At 34.0% G+C, this 19,632-nt stretch overlaps 1 protein-coding gene across 1 annotated transcript; it reads right to left on the minus strand.

The window, feature by feature from the left end:
* Positions 1-14,662: 14,662 nt before the first annotated feature.
* LOC133320976 (U3 small nucleolar ribonucleoprotein protein MPP10-like) lies at positions 14,663-17,514 on the minus strand. Its single transcript, XM_061530068.1, has 4 exons — positions 17,390-17,514; positions 16,883-17,331; positions 15,808-16,820; positions 14,663-14,815 (listed from the first exon to the last, which is right to left on the minus strand). Exons 1-4 carry the CDS (start codon positions 17,512-17,514, stop codon positions 14,663-14,665), a joined length of 1,740 nt encoding a protein of 579 aa, XP_061386052.1.
* Positions 17,515-19,632: the final 2,118 nt, after the last annotated feature.

Below are 19,632 nucleotides of genomic sequence, written 5' to 3' on the forward strand. Positions count from 1 at the left end.
GTTATGTTGTATGTAGCACTTGACTAAACTCCTATTGCTGCTGTTCCAAATGGCAATAATTTTATTCCAAGACTTCAACGTACTCTCTTCAATTCATCCGACAACTATAGTCGGCATACCAAAATCTCAATAGTTTAGGGCAATTAATCCATCAAATATTTATTGTACTAAATTCAGTACAATTTAGAATTTTGTGTACACTTTCATTGTACACTTCCAAATCCAACTCATTATCTCAACCATAAGCAATGATCTGCATTATTTCATCAACTACTACAACATTGTATTAACTTAGAACACTAATTTTCGAATCGACCAATATATATATATATGTCACAACATGTGCTAACATAAAATATTTTATGCAAATATTACTTATATCCCCTGAAAATCCAGGAGAGTGTAATGATAAATTACAACGTCCATAATACCAGAAATGAAATGGTATTGTTATATGGGAGCTATAACAAATAGAGGACCGACATAATTCCAATACCAAACTTCCCAGGAGTAGTATCAATTTATGTATATCATAATTTAAGGTTTTTAAATATTTTTAACAAAACTCAGCATTCCGCATTTTGTCCTTTTATTAGTTCTAGTTATTATAAATCTAATCTATAATTAATGGAAGTTATCGCCACGATGACTTAATGTATTTTACATGTTTATTCAAATTATATAAATAGAAGAAAATTATATAATGTGACACCTAACTCACAAGATATATGATGGCTTATGATTATGCAAATATATTTATAAAACAAACCAAACAAAAAACTAACTAATAAAAGTTATAGGTTTCTCATTAGTCAAAATCCTACCAAAAGTTTATGATGTCGTAAAGCGGAATTTGCATTCGATAAAATAGCAAAAATATGATGAAATGGAATTGATTATTTTTTTTTTTTTGGATTTTCACGATAACCTATGCAGTCACAGCCACAACCATAGGATATGTTCCTAATCTTATCTGTATTAATTTGAATTTAATAGAAGGTTGGGGAATTTATTTGAAATAAAACGGTAGAAATGGTTAATTCCCCCTCCTTTTATTGGGGGTGGTATTTTGTTCACAGTAGTCAAATGAGCCCACTCATCAATTTAATATCTGTCATTTATTGTTAGTTGCTTACGTCGGTATTTCGTAAAAAAAAACGACTGTCCGTATACAGTCAAAATAATGATTCAGCGAGTATTTTTAATCGTTATTAATAATAAATCAAAAATAGATCCTGGAGATTCGTCGATCGGTTTTATAAAGCAGCCATATTCAAAATGTAGTGATTTTTGTTGTAAATATTTGGTATATATAGTGACTTTCCAGTAAGGAAAGTAGTAAAGTCGGACTGGGCCGACTATATGATACCCTTCACCACTTTGGGGATATTCTACATATGTATCTTTACAGATGTCGTCTTTTCGAAGGAATTGAACGAACTTAAAAATGCGATCTTTATCTATAAGTAACCCGACTAAAATCAATCCTTAGACATGTCATTCTGCAATCTATTCCATACTTTGTAAATAGACTTTAAGCACGCCATTTCGTATGCTTCACTGTTTGTAATATCAATCAAGCACCCATTGATTATTTGGTTTACAATCAACATGAATACGTCGAAATTATATATGGCAGCTAGGCTATATCTAAATCTGAACCGATTTCAAGGAAACTTGCTAGATATTAATTTTTATTAATTTCAGTACGTTTTGTCAATCGGCCTCGGTATGGGCCTTTAGCGCACCATTTACTTAAAATCGGACGAAATCTATATGTAAATCTGAACCAATTTCAAAATTGTGTGCCGATCGGCCAATCTTTAGGTCCTTAGTGTACAATATTAATTAAATTGGTCGAAAATATAATTTAAATTAAATCGGTCGAAAATATATATTGAAGCTATATTTAAATCTGAACTGATTTTCACGAAACTTAACACACATCCTTCTGGACTAATGCAGAACCCCATGAAAAATTTCATGCAAATCGAATGATATATAGGGACTTTGGTGCACCATTTACCTTAAATCGGTCAAAACCATATATGGGAGCTATATCTAGATCTGAACCGATTTTCTCGAATCTTAGCACACGTCATTCTAGACCTAATTCAGTACTCTGTGTCTACCATGTGTCTATCTCTTTTCCTTTTGCCTGTTAGAAACATATGCACAAAGACATAATACCCTGTACCACGGTGTGGTGAAGGGTATAAAAAATAAATACAGTAAAATCCCGATAATTCGTAATGTCAAGGGACCGACGGTTTTATGCGAATTAACGAGGTTTTCGAATTAGCGAGGTTTCGAATTAGCGGGGGGAATAATGAAAAAATACGAATTAACGAGGTTTTTATTCAATCGTGAGTATACATACATATTTAGGTACGTATATTTTTTTTATTTTTTCAAAACAAAAAATCTTAAAATCAATTTATTGCGGCAAAAAAAAAAACTTAATTCTTAATTCACCATGGCACGTATCACCCTTCAAACACATTGTTTTCCGGAAAATTATGTTGTGCATTTTCTTAAAGCGATAGAGCCATCCTTCGCTGACTTTGGAATTGTGTAAGCCTAGCGGCAAACGTTTTAGCCTTTTCTATCATAAGCACTCCTCCAATTGGCATATTCGATTGACGGTTTTGCCAAAACCATGCGACAAGTGAATTAAATTCACTGAGATGCAGAAAAATGTGAATAGCCCTATCAATCAACGTTAAAATAATAAAAGTTAGAGAAAGACACACACAAAAACAAATGTATTGCCACTTCAGAACAGAGAATCACTAGTCAGTGGTTTACTGCTAATGTTGTACGATGAGCACAAGAAACTGGATTTTCCTACAAAGAATGCGGCGCCCGCTACTTTAAAATGCACGAATCATGTAGCTCATCCGATCATGTAGCTCATCTCGAAAGAGAAATTAATAAAAAACATTTACATGAATGATCCTTCGCCCTAAAAAGGCATAAAAACAAAACTCAAAAATTCAGTTTGAGCCCGGCTGGGATTTGAACCCTGGCATCTGTTGGTGTCCGGCGCCTTAGCGTACAATAATTCAAGGTAGGACAGCTTAAGGTGAATAATAAAAAATCTACTATGTAGGTAGTAGCTTCTTCTGCCAATTATAAAGAAAACGTACGCAACAAGTTATTGTGTTTATTTGCCATTTTTTCAACACAAAAATAAAAACGCGAAAAAATTAATGAAAGGCTATGATTTCTTCTTCAAAATCCGGTAAGGAATACCATGAAATGTTTGACATGATATTCAACACAAAACACACACATACACAAAATATGTATTTTGATTTGAAAGAACAAGTCACCTTGAGAACAAATTGTACTCAGCTTGGAGCAATACCCTACCTTGTAATAATTATACCATGGGTTTGAAAATCGACCAGAAATCCCAAAATACCCAGTATTGGGGAACACTGTTGAGCACCCAAAATGTATGTTTTTCAGCTACCCAAAATAAACATTTTCGAATCGTATGTTAAGTTTTAAAATAATATGTCTTTTTTTATGAACATAGTTAGTAACTGTCTTGAGTTTGGATACCAATAAAAAAATTAAGCGATGTTCTGTGAAAATTTCTGCGAAATATAATCAATATTTTTCGAGGAAAAGGTGTTTTTCAATGGGCGCGTGGGTGGTACCACCCCTTAGTATTCCTTGAAAATTAGTAAACACCTGAACATTCTGTAAAAATTTCAGAGGAATCGGTTCAGTCGTCTTGAGGCCAAAGCGTTAAAAAAAGTCGTATGGACGCTCCATTCAAATTACCGAAAACAATAATATCAGCGAAATTCTGCATGTTTTGCACGTACAAATTTTCCCAACGTTTGTTCGATTGTGACGAAATTTTACCCAGCATACCGAAATAAATCTGGAATAACGTGTGTTAAATTTGCTCTCATATATATTTTCTACGAATGCTGTTGACCGTTTCAAGTTTACTTCAATTCAAATAGATCCAGATTTATATATAGCTCTCATACATAATTTTGTTCGATTTATAAGCGTGAACACCGGTTATAACGAACTTTATTTTTAGCGAAAACATTTCCTCGTCCCGAAGTTTGAGGACATCTTTTTTATACAAAATTTTCTCTTATAGCGAACTACGGATATAGCGAACTTTTTCTACAACGAACTATTTATTCGGTCCCACCTTTGAATTTTCATATATTTTAAACTTGCTACAAATCTACTTAAGGGTCGTACCTAAATTCATGCGTATGAATACGATTTTATTCATCTCAAAAGTTAAATACATGTATTTCAATTAATGTGACCCTAATACGCATTGCGTATAAAAATATAAAGTTGAAAAAATTCTACAATGACAATGCGTATTTTTGAATTTTTTGAAAATAGAATTCGTCATTGAAAAAATTGCCACTAAACCTACCAGTTTATATATTTTTTTTCTGCTAAGCCTTACCTTGGATATAACGAATTTTGCCCAAATATAGATAGAAGGGAATAGTAACTAACCTTTAATAAATTGACTTGAAAAAAAATCTATTTGAGCCTCATGAAGAGTCATAAAGCCAAATGTTTCCATTCCACATGCTGTCTGCAGGATGTAGTACAAACAGTGTTGCCAAAACTCTGTTGAGAAAAAATGCTAGAAAGTGCTAGAAAATTTAAAAAAGTGCCAGAAAAAAGTGCTAAAAATTAAATGAATAAAATTGTTATTCATCAGAGACCCCATTTTTCTTAAAGGCTATTCTTTGTCGATTTAGCCATGTCCATTCGATTGAGGTCGCAATATTGAAAACAGAGCTTTGGAATTTTGCCCATATATTGCACTACTCCTAGGACATTTGGTATTGGAAATTAAATATATTGGTCTTTTTTGTGTATACCATACCCAATATTTGATTTTTTTAAGGTTTTGGGCACATTTTCAACCTAATATGCGGTTTTGTATTTCGGATTCTCCCTGTGTAGAAAGTCTTCTTACTAAAAATTATCAACATTGGTCCACTTTTAAACGTAGCCCTCATAAACACGTTTTAAAATCGAATTGGCTTTAATTTGATATTTCAAATTGAGTAAAAAATCTCCTTATCAGAAATTATTAATATATGTACATATTTAGGGGTTGCTGGTTAACGGCAGCACCCCATTATACCAAAGTAACTGTAATTTCATATTTCGGGACTTTGGTGCACTATTTACCTAAAATCGGCTATATCTAAATCTGAACCGATATTCATGAAATTTAACATAGATCTTTCTGAAATTTTGCAGTACCATATGCAAAATTTCAAGCCAATCGTAGGATATACAGGGACTTTGGTGCACCATTTACATAAAATCGCACGACAATTTATATGGGAGCTACATATATCGAAATCTGGACCGATTTTCTCGAAACTCACCACCCATCATTGCAAACTTAATTCAATACTCTATGCCAAATTTCGTGCAAATCGAAAGATATATAGGGACTTTGGTGCACCATTTACATTAAATCGGACGGAAATATATATGGGAGCTATATCTAAATCTTAACCGATTTTCACGAAATTTAACACACGTCTTTCTAGGCTTAATCACTATGCACAAATTTCGTGCAAATCGAAAGGATATATGGGGCCTTACCTTAAATCGGACGAAAATATATATGGAATCTATATCTACATCTGAACCTATTTCCACAAATAAATGAGCTGTGCCAAATTTAATCCAATTCGAATCAAAAATGCGAGTTGTACTTTGTTTACAATTTAACATGGACAGACGGATGGACATGCATAAATCGGCTTAAAAAGTGATTCAATGCATATTCTCAAAAGGAACCGTGTGTCTATCTCGTTTCCTTTTGCCTGTTACAAACATATGCACAAATAAATAAGACCCTGACCCTAGTGTGGAGAAGGGTATAAAAATATATGTTTGCCGACATTTTTCTATTTTGGTCCTGTTCGGTACTCTTAAGTGGTTTTAACTTGGCATTCAGGATGGCCGGTGCATTAAAAACCTTATTTTCAGAAAATTTCAATGGACCGCTTTATTTGGTTTTTTCAAATAAACAATCTACTAGCAGACAATGTCATAGTCACCATATGAAGTACCTGGTTACAAATCTACTGTCACTTTTTTAACATTGGAAAATCAAATTCAACGCGTGAAACATAGGGAAATTTCAATGCGTCAATATGAAATCGAAAAACGGGAAAATTTGTTGGGATGAAACAAAAATTATAAAAAATCACTGAAAAATAAAAAAATGCTAAAAAAGTGCTAGGTGCTAGATCACTTTTTTTGGTGCTAAACGAGTTTAAAAAGTGCTAAATCTAGCACTAAAAGTGCTAAATTGGCAACACTGCATACAAACGACTCCGTCTTAATAATGTTTTTGCAAATAGGTTTATTTATGAATGTGCGTAGACGTGTGGGGATTGCTTGCTTTCAGGAAAGCAGAAACAGTTACTTTACGAGCTTTTAAAAAGGGATAATTTCTAAATTGTGAACAAAATAATAGTAATAAAAATAATTACAAACAAAGTTAGACGCTTCTTATATTTTTGGAAATAAATACCATATTTTTCAATAAAGTTTCAGTTGTGTCATAATCCGTGCATTATACAGCGGATTATGGAAATCTGTAAAATAATTTATTTATTAACTATGAGAGGTGTATTTCCCTATATTTATATAAAAGTCATCATTTATGTAACTTCCATGAACTTGTATAATATCCCATTTGAACCAAATCACATACGAAAATTGTTACATTTCTAAATTTCGCATTTTACAATCTGTTACCGTTCCATGTACGACAATTTCCAACACTCAGCGTATGTATGTATATGTAAATATGAATAATCGTAATTTTGAATTATGTTTATGATAATGATTTTTACTCGTTTCTTCCATGGAATGAATAAACAAAAGAGAATCGAACACAAAGTGAAATGTTAATGACATTTATATCAACAAGTGGCTTAACGGTAAGTAGACTATGTGACATCTTAGAAAATTGCCTCAGTAGAATTATGGAGTATATCCCACAAAGACACAATGGATTTTTGTTCTTTTTAAACATTTTAGTTCAAATCGATAATTTATTAAACAATATGAATAGAATGAAAAATATATATACTAGCCGAACCCGTAGCGCTTCGATGCCCCTACTAACGTGATTCACATAGGATAGTTCACGTAGAAAACATTTTCATTTAGTTTAAAAGCTACTATTTGACACTTCTGCCAAGCTTACTGCAACATGGGGTTAATAGGCAATATATAGGTATTATAGTAGCCCTAAATTCAAACATTCTTGTTCGACTTTAGACATTTCGTAGTGTAATATCAGTAATAATGTCTTAGCAGCAGGTTAATGTATTAATATATTTGATTCGATTCATATGCATAGTTTTATTGAATTCATAGTTATTTTCTCCAATAATGATAGAATTATGAAAATTCAAAAAGGTTTTAAAATTGAAATGTTTTTTCACAAACTGAACACTACTGAAGTTGTAGACGAGGCACGGTCATACTGTTTGGTTTATTGCTTTAACTAGCAATACCAACAACAACGTTATGTGCATTCGTCACAAAGTGACGACACATAGCAGTGGGAAATGTATTGTAGTTGTCTGTAAATGCCTTGTTGACCACGAAGTCAGGCGCCAACGAAACGAACTTCTCATTGTGGTCGTATCGCTGGTAACGTAAGAACTTCGAACTGTCACAAGAGACATTTGGGTTTGAAAGGTTTTTTGTAAAGAAGCTATTAATAGCTTCTGGGGAGAATATCCCAACAAAGAACTAAGGGAACTGATGAGGATCAGCGGCGAGATCCGAAACTATAGTCTACCCTGCCTTACCCCTCGGCGGACAATGCCATACATTCCCCACTAATAAATAGTTGTTTTTTATAAAAACAACAAACTGGGATTAAGCCTGACTATTTTGCAAAAACGAAATACAAATGGTATCCCAAATAACCCGCCAAACACTACTGAAGTTGTAGACGAGGCACGGTCATACTGTTTGGTTTATTGCTTTAACTAGCAATACCAACAACAACGTTATGTGCATTCGTCACAAAGTGACGACACATAGCAGTGGGAAATGTATTGTAGTTGTCTGTAAATGCCTTGTTGACCACGAAGTCTGGCGCCAACGAAACGAACTTCTCATTGGGGTCGTATCGCTGGTAACGTAAGAACTTCGAACTGTCACAAGAGACATTTGGGTTTGAAAGGTTTTTTGTAAAGAAGCTATTAATAGCTTCTGGGGAGAATATCCCAACAAAGAACTAAGGGAACTGATGAGGATCAGTGGCGAGATCCGAAACTATAGTCTTCCCTGCCTTACCCCTCGGCGGACAATGCCATACATTCCCCACTAATAAATAGTTGTTTTTTATAAAAACAACAAACTGGGATTAAGCCTGACTATTTTGCAAAAACGAAATACAAATGGTATCCCAAATAACCCGCCAAACACTACTGAAACTGACAAAATGTAAAAATTGTAATGTCAATATTTTTTTTCATTTTATAGCCTAGACAGACGACAGCCTTAATTTGCATTAACAGCATTAATTCAAATTAACTTGTACATTATCCTCATTTTTATGTGTTGTTAATGCACAAAATCAAACTGAATTTATACTGAATTAAGCAATTTCAGTATGGCAATGCTGTAGAAAATAAATTGATAGTTGTCAAATTTGTTTACGTTTACGAAAATAAAAATTAAAAATAAAGGCAAAATTCAACATTTCTTCAAATTTGGAGCTCTTTTATCTTCATTATAGCTGTTAGTTTTCCTTCCTGCCATGTATCAATTTCAAAAAGATGTAATCCTTAAAAATATTGTAAAGAAATGCCAATATTTTCTTCCTACACACAGACAAACAATAGTTTTGAAACAAAAAAACTGGTTCATAAATGCAGAAACTCTCGTCTGTCAGGGGTAAATTTTAATTCAAATTAAGAACTTTTTAATTCAAATTAAGGCTGTCGTCTGTCTATGGTATTAGACAATTTTTATTCCAATATGTGATGATAATGGAGAGATGAAAAACACCAGACGTTAGTAGAATTTCTGAACTAGTGGTTATTATCATTACTGATAATGTCATAATAGGACCAACTGAGTATAACACATACTTTCATGAGCCGATTTATTCAAGATATTCAGATATATGCATAGAAAATGAATATTAGTTCAGAGATATGGCAACTGTTGATGCTATCGAGGTATTCGATAGGCAAGATATATTTTGGAAGTATATCTTGCCTATCTTACTTCAATGCGATGACATGACTGACTGCGAAATTTTCTGTGCAGTCTATTTAGCGATTTTTAGTCTGTTTCATTCATATAGATAGATGTAATGCAATGGGGAGTACATTACCGCCATTGTACCACGCCAATTTTTATAGGGATGATGCATATTTGTAAGGGAGATAGTCAGAGAAATTTTGAAGTGAAATTTGTGACCCTTCTTAAGATATATGAATAGAATAGGTATATTATTTAATATTTGTGATTACTTTTGATGATATAAGTCCGCATCCACGTTGAATTTTAGAATTATATTTAGCCTATGTTACTTCTAGCGGATAGCATGAGATACTGTAAAAACCTCTGTAAAATCTGATTAGCGGATTTTGACTCTTCAAACAAAACTTCTTTATTCTCTATATGAAGATTATTTAAGTACAACGGGGAGTGCATTTATCTCCAATCGTACCGCGCTCATTTTTGAATGGATGGCGTGTATATACGCCTACGTTATTCAGACAGATTTTGAAGTACAGATTTTTTGAATAATGTATCTGTAACCGTTTTTAAGATATACCCATATTACATGTTCAGAAATTTTGAGGTATCCACGCGGAACTTTAAAAGTTTATATACCCTATGTAACTTTCAGGACATGCCCCGACATACAGTGTAAATCTCATTAAGATATGTTCAGCGGTTTTGGCGTCTATCAGTAACATACAAACGATTAAAAAAATGTTGTCTATCTATATATATATATAGAATGGTGATCATTCCATTCCAATACGATAAACTTTTTTAATATAGGAAAAAAATATAAAAATTTCTATTGTAATCAAAGTTACATAATGTATGATATACTATCAGTACATTTTTCTATTATTCCGACACTGTGTCCCCCAAAGGATCTAGTTGAGCTGTACTTAACTACACACAGTCATGTCCCCCGATGGGAGAGGTTGACCAAGTCCACCCTTGTACAAGATATATAAATTGTTTCAATCAAGAAGTCTCACACTATGTTATCCGCATAGTTTTTGATAAATTTCCGAATAAAATTCAGATTATTCGATTAAAAAAATTAATTGTCCGTGATCCATTCGCTCTTCATCTGGACATAGCCTGTTGCAATGCGGAGTGCATTATTTTGTGTTGTTTGCAAGGATTTTCATTGTATGTCGCTAAGGAAAGAAGTCCAGACTGCGGCAGCATAATTAAGGATGGAACGACTCATTCTCTTGTATGTCGTTACCAACATTTCTTTATCCTTGCCCCAGGAGGTGCCAGACATAACTTTCAGAACGTTATTCCCAGCTTTCACCTTCTGGTTGACATAGTTAGAATGCGAGGAGAAATGACTAAATGCGAACTAAACTGACTCCCGCATCCAGGAAGTGAAAAGAGATTTTGCAGTGTATATTTTTAGATTGTGCTCCCGGAAGAAATTTGTGATGGCGACTAAATATCAGGAATTACGAACTGTAACATCGATAACTCAAGAACTTTGGTCAGATAATCCAGCCCTATTATACCAAGCTTCTTTTACATGGACATGTATATGCCGTCTGGACCAAGGGCTTTGGATAGCTTGGATTTGGAGATAATTGCCTCTATCTCGCTGACCGTAAATGATAGACGCCGCAAGTCTCTTTTAAGATTCTTGGATCTCAGGATAACTGCTCGCTTTATCCTGTTCTGTGAAGATGGATGCTCAATAAATTGACGGCAGAACTGCAATGCACGTTTTTTGGCAGAATTTGAATGTTATTGAAGTATATAGCAGGTAGATTTTTATTTCTTTTAGAACCAGATAGACTCTTAATAGTAGACCATAGCTGCATGAAATTTATACTGCAGTGGTGAAGCGCCTATGATCAAGGACTAGATCATCTATTTCAGCGCTTAGCTGCGGGATTCGATCGACAGTGAGGCTTTCGGCACGAAGTTGGTTGCGCTAATGTGCCAATCTGGACAGATAGTTTGTCTCATTAGATGAATTCTACCCGCTGGAATGAAGCGTTTTGCGCTTTCAGAATAGTTTCACGGAATAACTTATCATCATTTCAGGCGCATGCGGGTGGCGGCATAGGACTTAAGTAGTCCTCAATGAATTTTGTGAAGCCGCGCCAGTTGGCTTTATTACAATTCATGAAAGTACGCTTATCTGGCTCCACGAAATCGCAGGATTTCACTAATGTGTCCAGGATGGGAATATGGTCCGAATTTAAAAAGACCTTGATTTGTCAGGAAGTATGTGGAAGGAGCGGTGGACTGACTATGGAAATGTGCGGAGAGATGGAACACCTGATGCGAAATCTGACTCTTCTATCTTGTTTGTAATAAGAATACCGAGGATCATTTGGATATTGGGAAAACCATACCTCATGATGAACGTTGAAATCGCCAAGAACTATTTTATTATCTCCCTGCAGCAGACGGATGAAAGCTGGCCCCAATTTTTTGACGGGCGGAATATATACATAGACAATTTCAATTTCAGAATCGGAATGGACTGAAATCCTCAAAAACTAAAGGAATGGTTTAGAATGGGAAGGAGACGAAGGGGAAGTATGGGTGTATCTGACATCTCGCTGGATGATGAATGCTGTCTCGCCAAATGATGTTGTAATTACCGGAGGAGGATAAGGAACAACTGCTAGTCAGATTTGTTTTATGCAAGGCAGCAATGAGGATGTTGTTTTCATGCATGAAGTTTGAGATCTCAATTACCTTATGTGCGGAGTGCTAGCCGTAGAAATGAAGAGAATCTAGTAGAAGGACTAACTTAACTATCAGCATGAACACTATTAGTAGTACTACTGTATGGAGAACTAGACGGAGTGCTAGCCGAGCAAAGCTGCCGACATGATTGCTCACCTGTAGGAAAAACATTCGTTTTGTACAACTGTCGCTGAGTTGACAATCCCTGGTCGAATCGAATTCGAGTCGTTCCGGATCGTAGATCCGATGAATCCATGAGACAATTTTTCTGTGAAGGTTTGAAATCTACCGTGTCATAGCCTCTTAACATGCCAAGGACTTATAGTAAAACCAGAAAAACTTGTTGATATGCTCAGGTATAAATAAATGCAGTCAGTACCCTGGTGTGCACAATGTCGTCTAACGCCCCAGTGTCAACGAATGTCATTTGCGGTTTCCAATAACCGCAACCTCCGTAGGCGGCTTTAGACCCAATATAAGAATTATGTTATTATGTAATGTATTTTATGTATTTCCTAAATAGTGTAATTTATGGATCCCATCAAAATCCCACCAAAAATAATTAATCAAAATATTTTTATTTCATTATCTTTGCATATCATTGAATGTTCATGAAGTACATATCACTAATTTGCTGCAAGACAGGCATAACTCAAAAAAAGTGATTTTCGAGTTAATGATGCACGATTGTTCGCTATAATAGACCTCATGTTGTTTAAAAATTCATATGAATGTAAGAGATATTCTGATTGAGACACTACAGAATTTCCTTTGTTCTATATAAAGTCTGTGTAAATTAAAAACTTAAGACGCATTTTCTGAAAAATCGTTTTTTAGTTATGCCTGTCTTGCAGCAAAGGAGCGATATGTACATATATACATATGTGAAAATATATATGCACTTTTCCTGCAGATATGATATTGAAGTGGTTGAGCAAACAATTAAATATACATTTGCAAATTTTGTGTTCACTTAAAATTTTCTTTTAATGTAATAAAATGAACTCATAGTATGTTTTATATATTCTTCCTCGATAAAGTTATAGTTTTAAGAATATTAAAGAAATAGAGGTTCACAGAAAAATCTTTACTGTATACTGTACAATTATATTTATTAACAAATATTCCACCCACTCATTCCAATTCATTCAATTTCGACGGCTAATATCGCTACGCGATTCTCTACAACACAATTAAATTGATTGAAAAATCAAGATCAATCGATAGATTTCTGTGGGCATAGTACAACATTAAAATGTATTTCTTCGTTATAACTTGTCGATACTGTCCGCCTAGGGGAACAGAACTGCATGCTATCAGATACGTCAACAGGTTTCGGATAGTGAAACGTCCAATAGAATCTAGTACATGGGAGTACATGCGAATTAAATCTTGGCGCAGAGTTTCGCAATTTCTCTTAATCAAATGTGCCGAATCCAAAGAGATATACCTGAGAGCAATAACCAGTATATAGATAAGACCAGATATGCCCTCACATAATATGGAATACATATGTTCAATAACGAATGAAAATCTATTACTATTGATGTATACAAAATAATTGCGCAATATAAAAATCCTACACCATAAAAACAAATAAGCAATGCATTCACTGACGAACATGCATATGTCATATCATTTTAAATTATCAGCATTACCATAACAGGACATATGACACAAAAAGGATTTGTAGATAATGCACATCGATGTGCAATTGCTGCATATTAAAATCTAATGAAACTATAATGGATATGAACTTTTGCAATAATTTTGCTTAAAAAAGAGATTTGTTCCATATGTGTATTATAGACGCGCAAGATGGCCGAGATAACACGTGTTCATAATTTTTATACAGTTGAACATTGGGAATCCTTTGAAATGTGTGGGACTTAGCATTTGTAAGTTGGACATTTCTCTAAAATGCCAATGTATCATACCTACATACATATGTATTTTCAATTACAATTATTTTTATATTGGATCATTACAAATGGAAATTCCAAAGAATTTTCCCACTAGGTGGTCAGCTTTATTGTCGTATCAAAAGTTATGAATGAATAGAAGACAACAAGTTGTAGATTTATGAATATAAAATGATTCTGGAGGGATTTCACAAAATACATGCGGGTTATCCTCAATGTTCGTATGACAACAACATCACATAGACATCCTCGAGCTTTTATGGCGATAATTGTTTCATTGTGGCACGTGACTGTGTGGGGGTTCCTTTTCTTTGTTTAAAACCTTTGGTTGTAGTTACATGCGTACACGCACACTTAACTTATATGAATACATAAACGTATACAAAGACGACCACTTTTATAGCAAGGCTAACCAAGTGAATGTTGTTTTTTGTAACTTTTGACGTCACATTTGGTGGTTAAATTAGTTGTAAAAAATGTACCGGATAGTAAAGGTTTCATATGTTGAAATTAAACATTGTTTATGTTGTGGACGCTTCTATATCTCATATCAACAGGCACGTAATGGAGATAATGAGCCATATAATTATGCATTCTGTTAGGTGGTATTTTTTGTAACGCTGTGGGCAGTTATTTCATATATATTTTTTTATTTTTTATTCTATAAAAAATACATATATATTCTATGTATTAAATTTTTTTCTTAAATTAACAAAAATAGAAACATTTGTACGAAAATATTATATCTACAGCTTTAACTTTTTGGCCGATAAGGCTTTGGCATCCGCTTTCTTTTTGCTTGTTTTCGTGGATCCGTTGTTGGTGGCTGATTGATCCTGTAATTTTGAGAAGAATGCCTTGGACGATTTTAAAGCCCCATGATCGTTGCTGGCAGTAACCTGAAATAGTAATAAGAATAAATTTTATTTAATTAAATTGAATTTTTTTAAAACTCTATTTTTTATTTGAAAATCAAAATGTAACAGAAATCATAATTTTAAAATGTTGGATGTTATACTTATTTTTGTTTTCTATTTTTAGACAATGTCTATAAAAAACAACGAATTCAAAATAGCATATTACAAATAGTCAACAAACCGAGAAACATAAATATAAGTCTTTCAATATGTTACCAAAAAGGAAAAAGCAGTTTCTAAATAATTTAATAATTAAACATTAACATTAAAGTAAAATAGATCATATTAATGAAAAATAGATCATATTATCTTGATTAATGGTACGAATTAAAATACTTGTTTTTTAAAAGGAAGGAGCTGGAAGGAACTATTTAGGATTTATAAAAATTGTGACCATTTTGTGTAAGTGGTACCGAAAGGGATGGGTCTATATTGACTATATTTAGTGTAAATACAAGAAGTGCAAAGTTTCGATAGCCTGCTCTATTTTTATGGAGCAGATGAGAAATGTTATGGACCGACAGACCCCTTTTCGATCGTGATCTATCTTCTGAATCAACGTTTTCAAAATGTTTACTCTGTGAACGGAAATACGAAGAGGAGTAAACGGGCCCATCTTCGGATTGATGGACCCGATAGGGCTTCGATACAATAGGAAGATCGAGAGGAAATTACGACACGCAAAATCTTAATATTATCGGATACTCCTTCTAAATGTTGTAACCAAATTGGTTTTTCATAATTTTCAAATTTTTTGTGAGAGATCCTAATCCCCAAATTTGGTCCATGTTTTGATTTTGAGCAAATCTATTTTAGAAATATTGGTTATAATCCCAATGAGCAGCATTTTTCATCTTATCGAAGCCTCAAATTATTATGTTTAGAGTATAGTTATGTGGTAGATAAAATTTCACTTTATACACAAATCGCAGAAGATAAAACTTCATAATGTGAAAAAAAATGCAATGTCTTACCTTTTCGACGTTTCTTTGCTTCGTCAATTTCTTCATTAATTTTGCACTTTCTTCCTTCTTCGATAATGGTATTCCCATTTTTTGTTTTTGTAAATCTTTAGCCTCCAAGGCATGATGGATGGCCTTTTGCTTAGATTTCTTCTTACGCAAAGCACGATTCTTATCTGTTTTGCTGCGTTCAGATTTTCCAACAAGCTCATGTTTCGGACCACGGAAGACTTCTTCAGGCGCCAACAGCTTTGCATCACTAACCGCCACTGGCGCTACTTCTTCCATGACAACAGCAGGAGTATTTGTAATAATTTTCGGTTCTGGTGCAACAGGTTTTGGTGTAAAATGGAAATTGGAAAGAGCATCAAGTTTAATAAACAAATCTCGCATCATGTTACGAATTTCTTTGTGCTCTTTGGGTTCCTCAGTTGCATTGTCACCCTGATTAGGATTAAGTTTTTCCAGTTCCTGCTGATATTCTTTCTCATAGATGTGTGCTAGCGATTCTTTTGACTTCTCCTGGTCAAGTACTAATTGTTTTCGATACTCTTGGGGTGTATGTATAGGTTTGACTGTTCGTTCAACGTCATCCCACGCTTTATCTTTGATACGCTGTTTTATTATATCTTCTAGACGACGAGTGGTTTCTTCAGTTATAATGGGAGCAGGTCTTACCGTTGATTCAAATTCCAAAACCTCTTCAAGCAAAGAATTCTGTGGACGATTTGTTGCTTGTACTTCACCTTTCAATTGCCAAGGTTTTTCACCTAAAACTTCTTCTTCGTAGTCTCGTATGCGTTGTTCTAGACGCTCTTGCCTTACTTCAAAAGATGATTTTGGACCCTCTTCCTTTGTCTCCTCGTCGGAATCCGAATCGTTTGAGTCAGAATCTACTGGTCCAAATGACATTTTTTCCTTATTGGATTTTCCGACGTCATCAAACTCATCACCGCTATCCTCTAGTTCGTTATCTTCGTCAGCCTCTTCTTCTTCTTCATTTTCATCTTCGTCCAACTCTTCCTCTGGATTTTCATCAAAATGATCTTTATTCTGTTTACTACTTTTGGATCAACAACAGAGGTACGTTTCAATTTTCTTTTGTTTTTCTTAGTGGCCTCGAATAAATCTTCCTCCTCGTCCTCCTCTTCTTCCTCTTCGCCACTTTCTTCTTCGCTAGCAGCGTCTTTCAATTCATTGTCCATATGATCTTCATCATCATGATCATCTGAATCTTCATTGTCCTCTTCTTCTTCTTCTTCGTCCATTTCGTCACCTTCACCATCTTCTTTTAGACGTATCTCCAATTTTTGTTCTCGCAAAGCCATTAAGGATGCAGTTGTGTTTATCATAGTATCTAAAACAGCGGCATTTCGTAGCTCCAGCTGTTGCCAAATTTGTTCTTCGTCCATATCATCTACCACTAATTCTGGCAAAATTTCCGGATTTCCATGTTGACTAATATCACTCTCTATTGTGATACCATACAACTGCTGCAGCATTTTTCTTATGTCCTTGCATTTTTTGGGCTGTGCTCTGTTTTATAAAATACAATTGAGAGTTTAATAAAAACATTTATCCAAATTTCAAACACGTGCATGTAACACCAACAAATACTTGCATGAGATATTGATCCGGTTCCGATGTTAGTTTCAAAAGATTTTGATTTATTTCTTGAAGTTTGTCTTCAATTTTAAGCTCTTGCTTCACTGCTGGCATGTTGTCCTTATATTTTTGGCCTTTCATAAATATTTTATTTACTATTTTTTTAGTTCAACAACTAGAAGAAACACGCGTTGCAAAGGTAAACAAATACTATTTGACGTTTAATTTATCAAAACTATCGATAGTAGGAAATCGATTTTTTGCTGTTGACTGTTGAACGATTGCACCAATCGCTCCGGTCTGTCCAATAACGATATGGTATTGGTGCACAATTGGTCTAGTAAAAATTGTTAAACATACATATAAACAGACAGAATCAAACACAATTGGCCTGTTCCCGTACTACAAGAATCCATTAGATTTTACCATTTTTTTCGATATCATAAAAGAAAATTCGTTATTGTTGTAAAAAGTAGTAGATTTTTGCAGTACGGGACCAGACCAAATATTAATTCTATTCGAATCGTTATGTAGGACGTATCAATAAAAGTTCCGTTCCAGAAACTACTCGAAAAAACAAAACGAAATGTTCGTTGATATAGCTGATGCATACACCTTATTAAATACACCTTGAGTAAATCTAGTAAAAGGGAATAATTTCAAAATCGCTCTCAGAGTACAAAATAATTCATATATATTTTTCAAGGAAGTCCGTACTACCCGATATATAAAATTGAGGTGATTATCCGGATCTTGCGAACAACTTCACTTTGAAACTACCCATCTAAATATAAAATTTAGATTTAGATTTAGATTCTAATGCAAGATATGCTACTGAATTACTTCTACATATAGCTTTCTAAACCTGAAGAAATAGAAGTGGGAAGCAAACATTCGCTGCAATTTAAGGTTTTCGCCTTCGCAACAAATCTCTTTTTTTTGCAGAAATTTTGTCGGCCTTGAGCTAAATTCTTGTCAAAAAAAAAAAAAAAAATTATAATAATTCCCACAAATTCCCAAATTCATGCTATAGCCCATGAACAAAATATATATTCTGTTGTAAGTGTTTGAAATGATCCGCGACAGGACTTTACATTTGGTTCTTTGGGAATCTAAGAAATGATCCCTTTATAAAGTTTTAAAATTTAAAAAATATTTCAAAAAGGTGTTTGACAATTAAATTCACAAACAAAGAAGAAAAATCTTGAAACCATATTATTGTCACTTGCACCTTCACACCAAACCAAGGTGTATGGTTTACTATTAAAAAAGAACTGGAACAGACCAAGAGTGAACGTATTACTACAATATTTTTCAAGGAAATATTAGTTGAGTGTGGCACTAAAAACCCGAAAAATGAATGAAAGGTTATGATTTCTTTCCAAAATCAGTAGGGAATACCATGAAATATTTGCTTCATCCATAATAATGTAATTACTTCCAGGCGGACGCATTAAAAACATCATTTCATTTTAATTAAATTTGAATATATTTCAATTTAATTTCAGTGTCGTACCTAATTTATTGCGCTCCGTACAAAAGTACTCACCTTCTCACCTTTATAGAGTTTGTTAGACGTCCGTATTACCCAAATTAGCAAGGACTATATTTGCATCTGTGCCAATTGAAAACGACAAAAATGGATGAAAACACGGCAGCCTTAATTTGCATTAACAGCCTTAAGGGGACCCCCCCCCCATTCTCGGGGTCAAAATTTTTTGATATTATTCGAATCTACACTGATTAAAGAATGTCTCTACAAAATTTCAAGTGAAAATCTCAAGAACTCTTGAAGATATAGCCGATTTATTGTGTCAGCATCAAGTGACGGCTGAAGGGCTTCTCAAACATTAAACGCGTTTTTCTCTAAACATTTTTTTTTTTGCGAATGGCGGGCACGATAACTCAAAAACTAATAATCCAATCGGTTCCAAATTCTGGAACGTTTCTCTGGGAATGTATAGCTCTCGTATGAACTAGGATAAAGCCAATCGGTAAATATTAACTTATTTTTTAACTTGGTTTTTTGTAAAAAATAGGCGATTTTCCAAAAATATTTTTTCAAAGGTCCACCATTTTGTTAATTTTAGATCGAAGTCAATAATCCTAGTTCATACGAGAGCCAGACATGTACTTTTTCTAACACCGTTGGCATTTTCGGATTCCGATGTTCCAGTGAGGAGTTATCATGCCCGCCATCAAAAATAAGGACTTTTCTTTAATTACAAAAAC

This window comes from Musca vetustissima, unplaced genomic scaffold, assembly GCF_032173495.1.
Source record: "Musca vetustissima isolate MV318-11 ecotype Yass unplaced genomic scaffold, APGP_CSIRO_Mvet_v1 utg630636, whole genome shotgun sequence".
Taxonomy (NCBI): Eukaryota; Metazoa; Arthropoda; class Insecta; order Diptera; family Muscidae; genus Musca; species Musca vetustissima.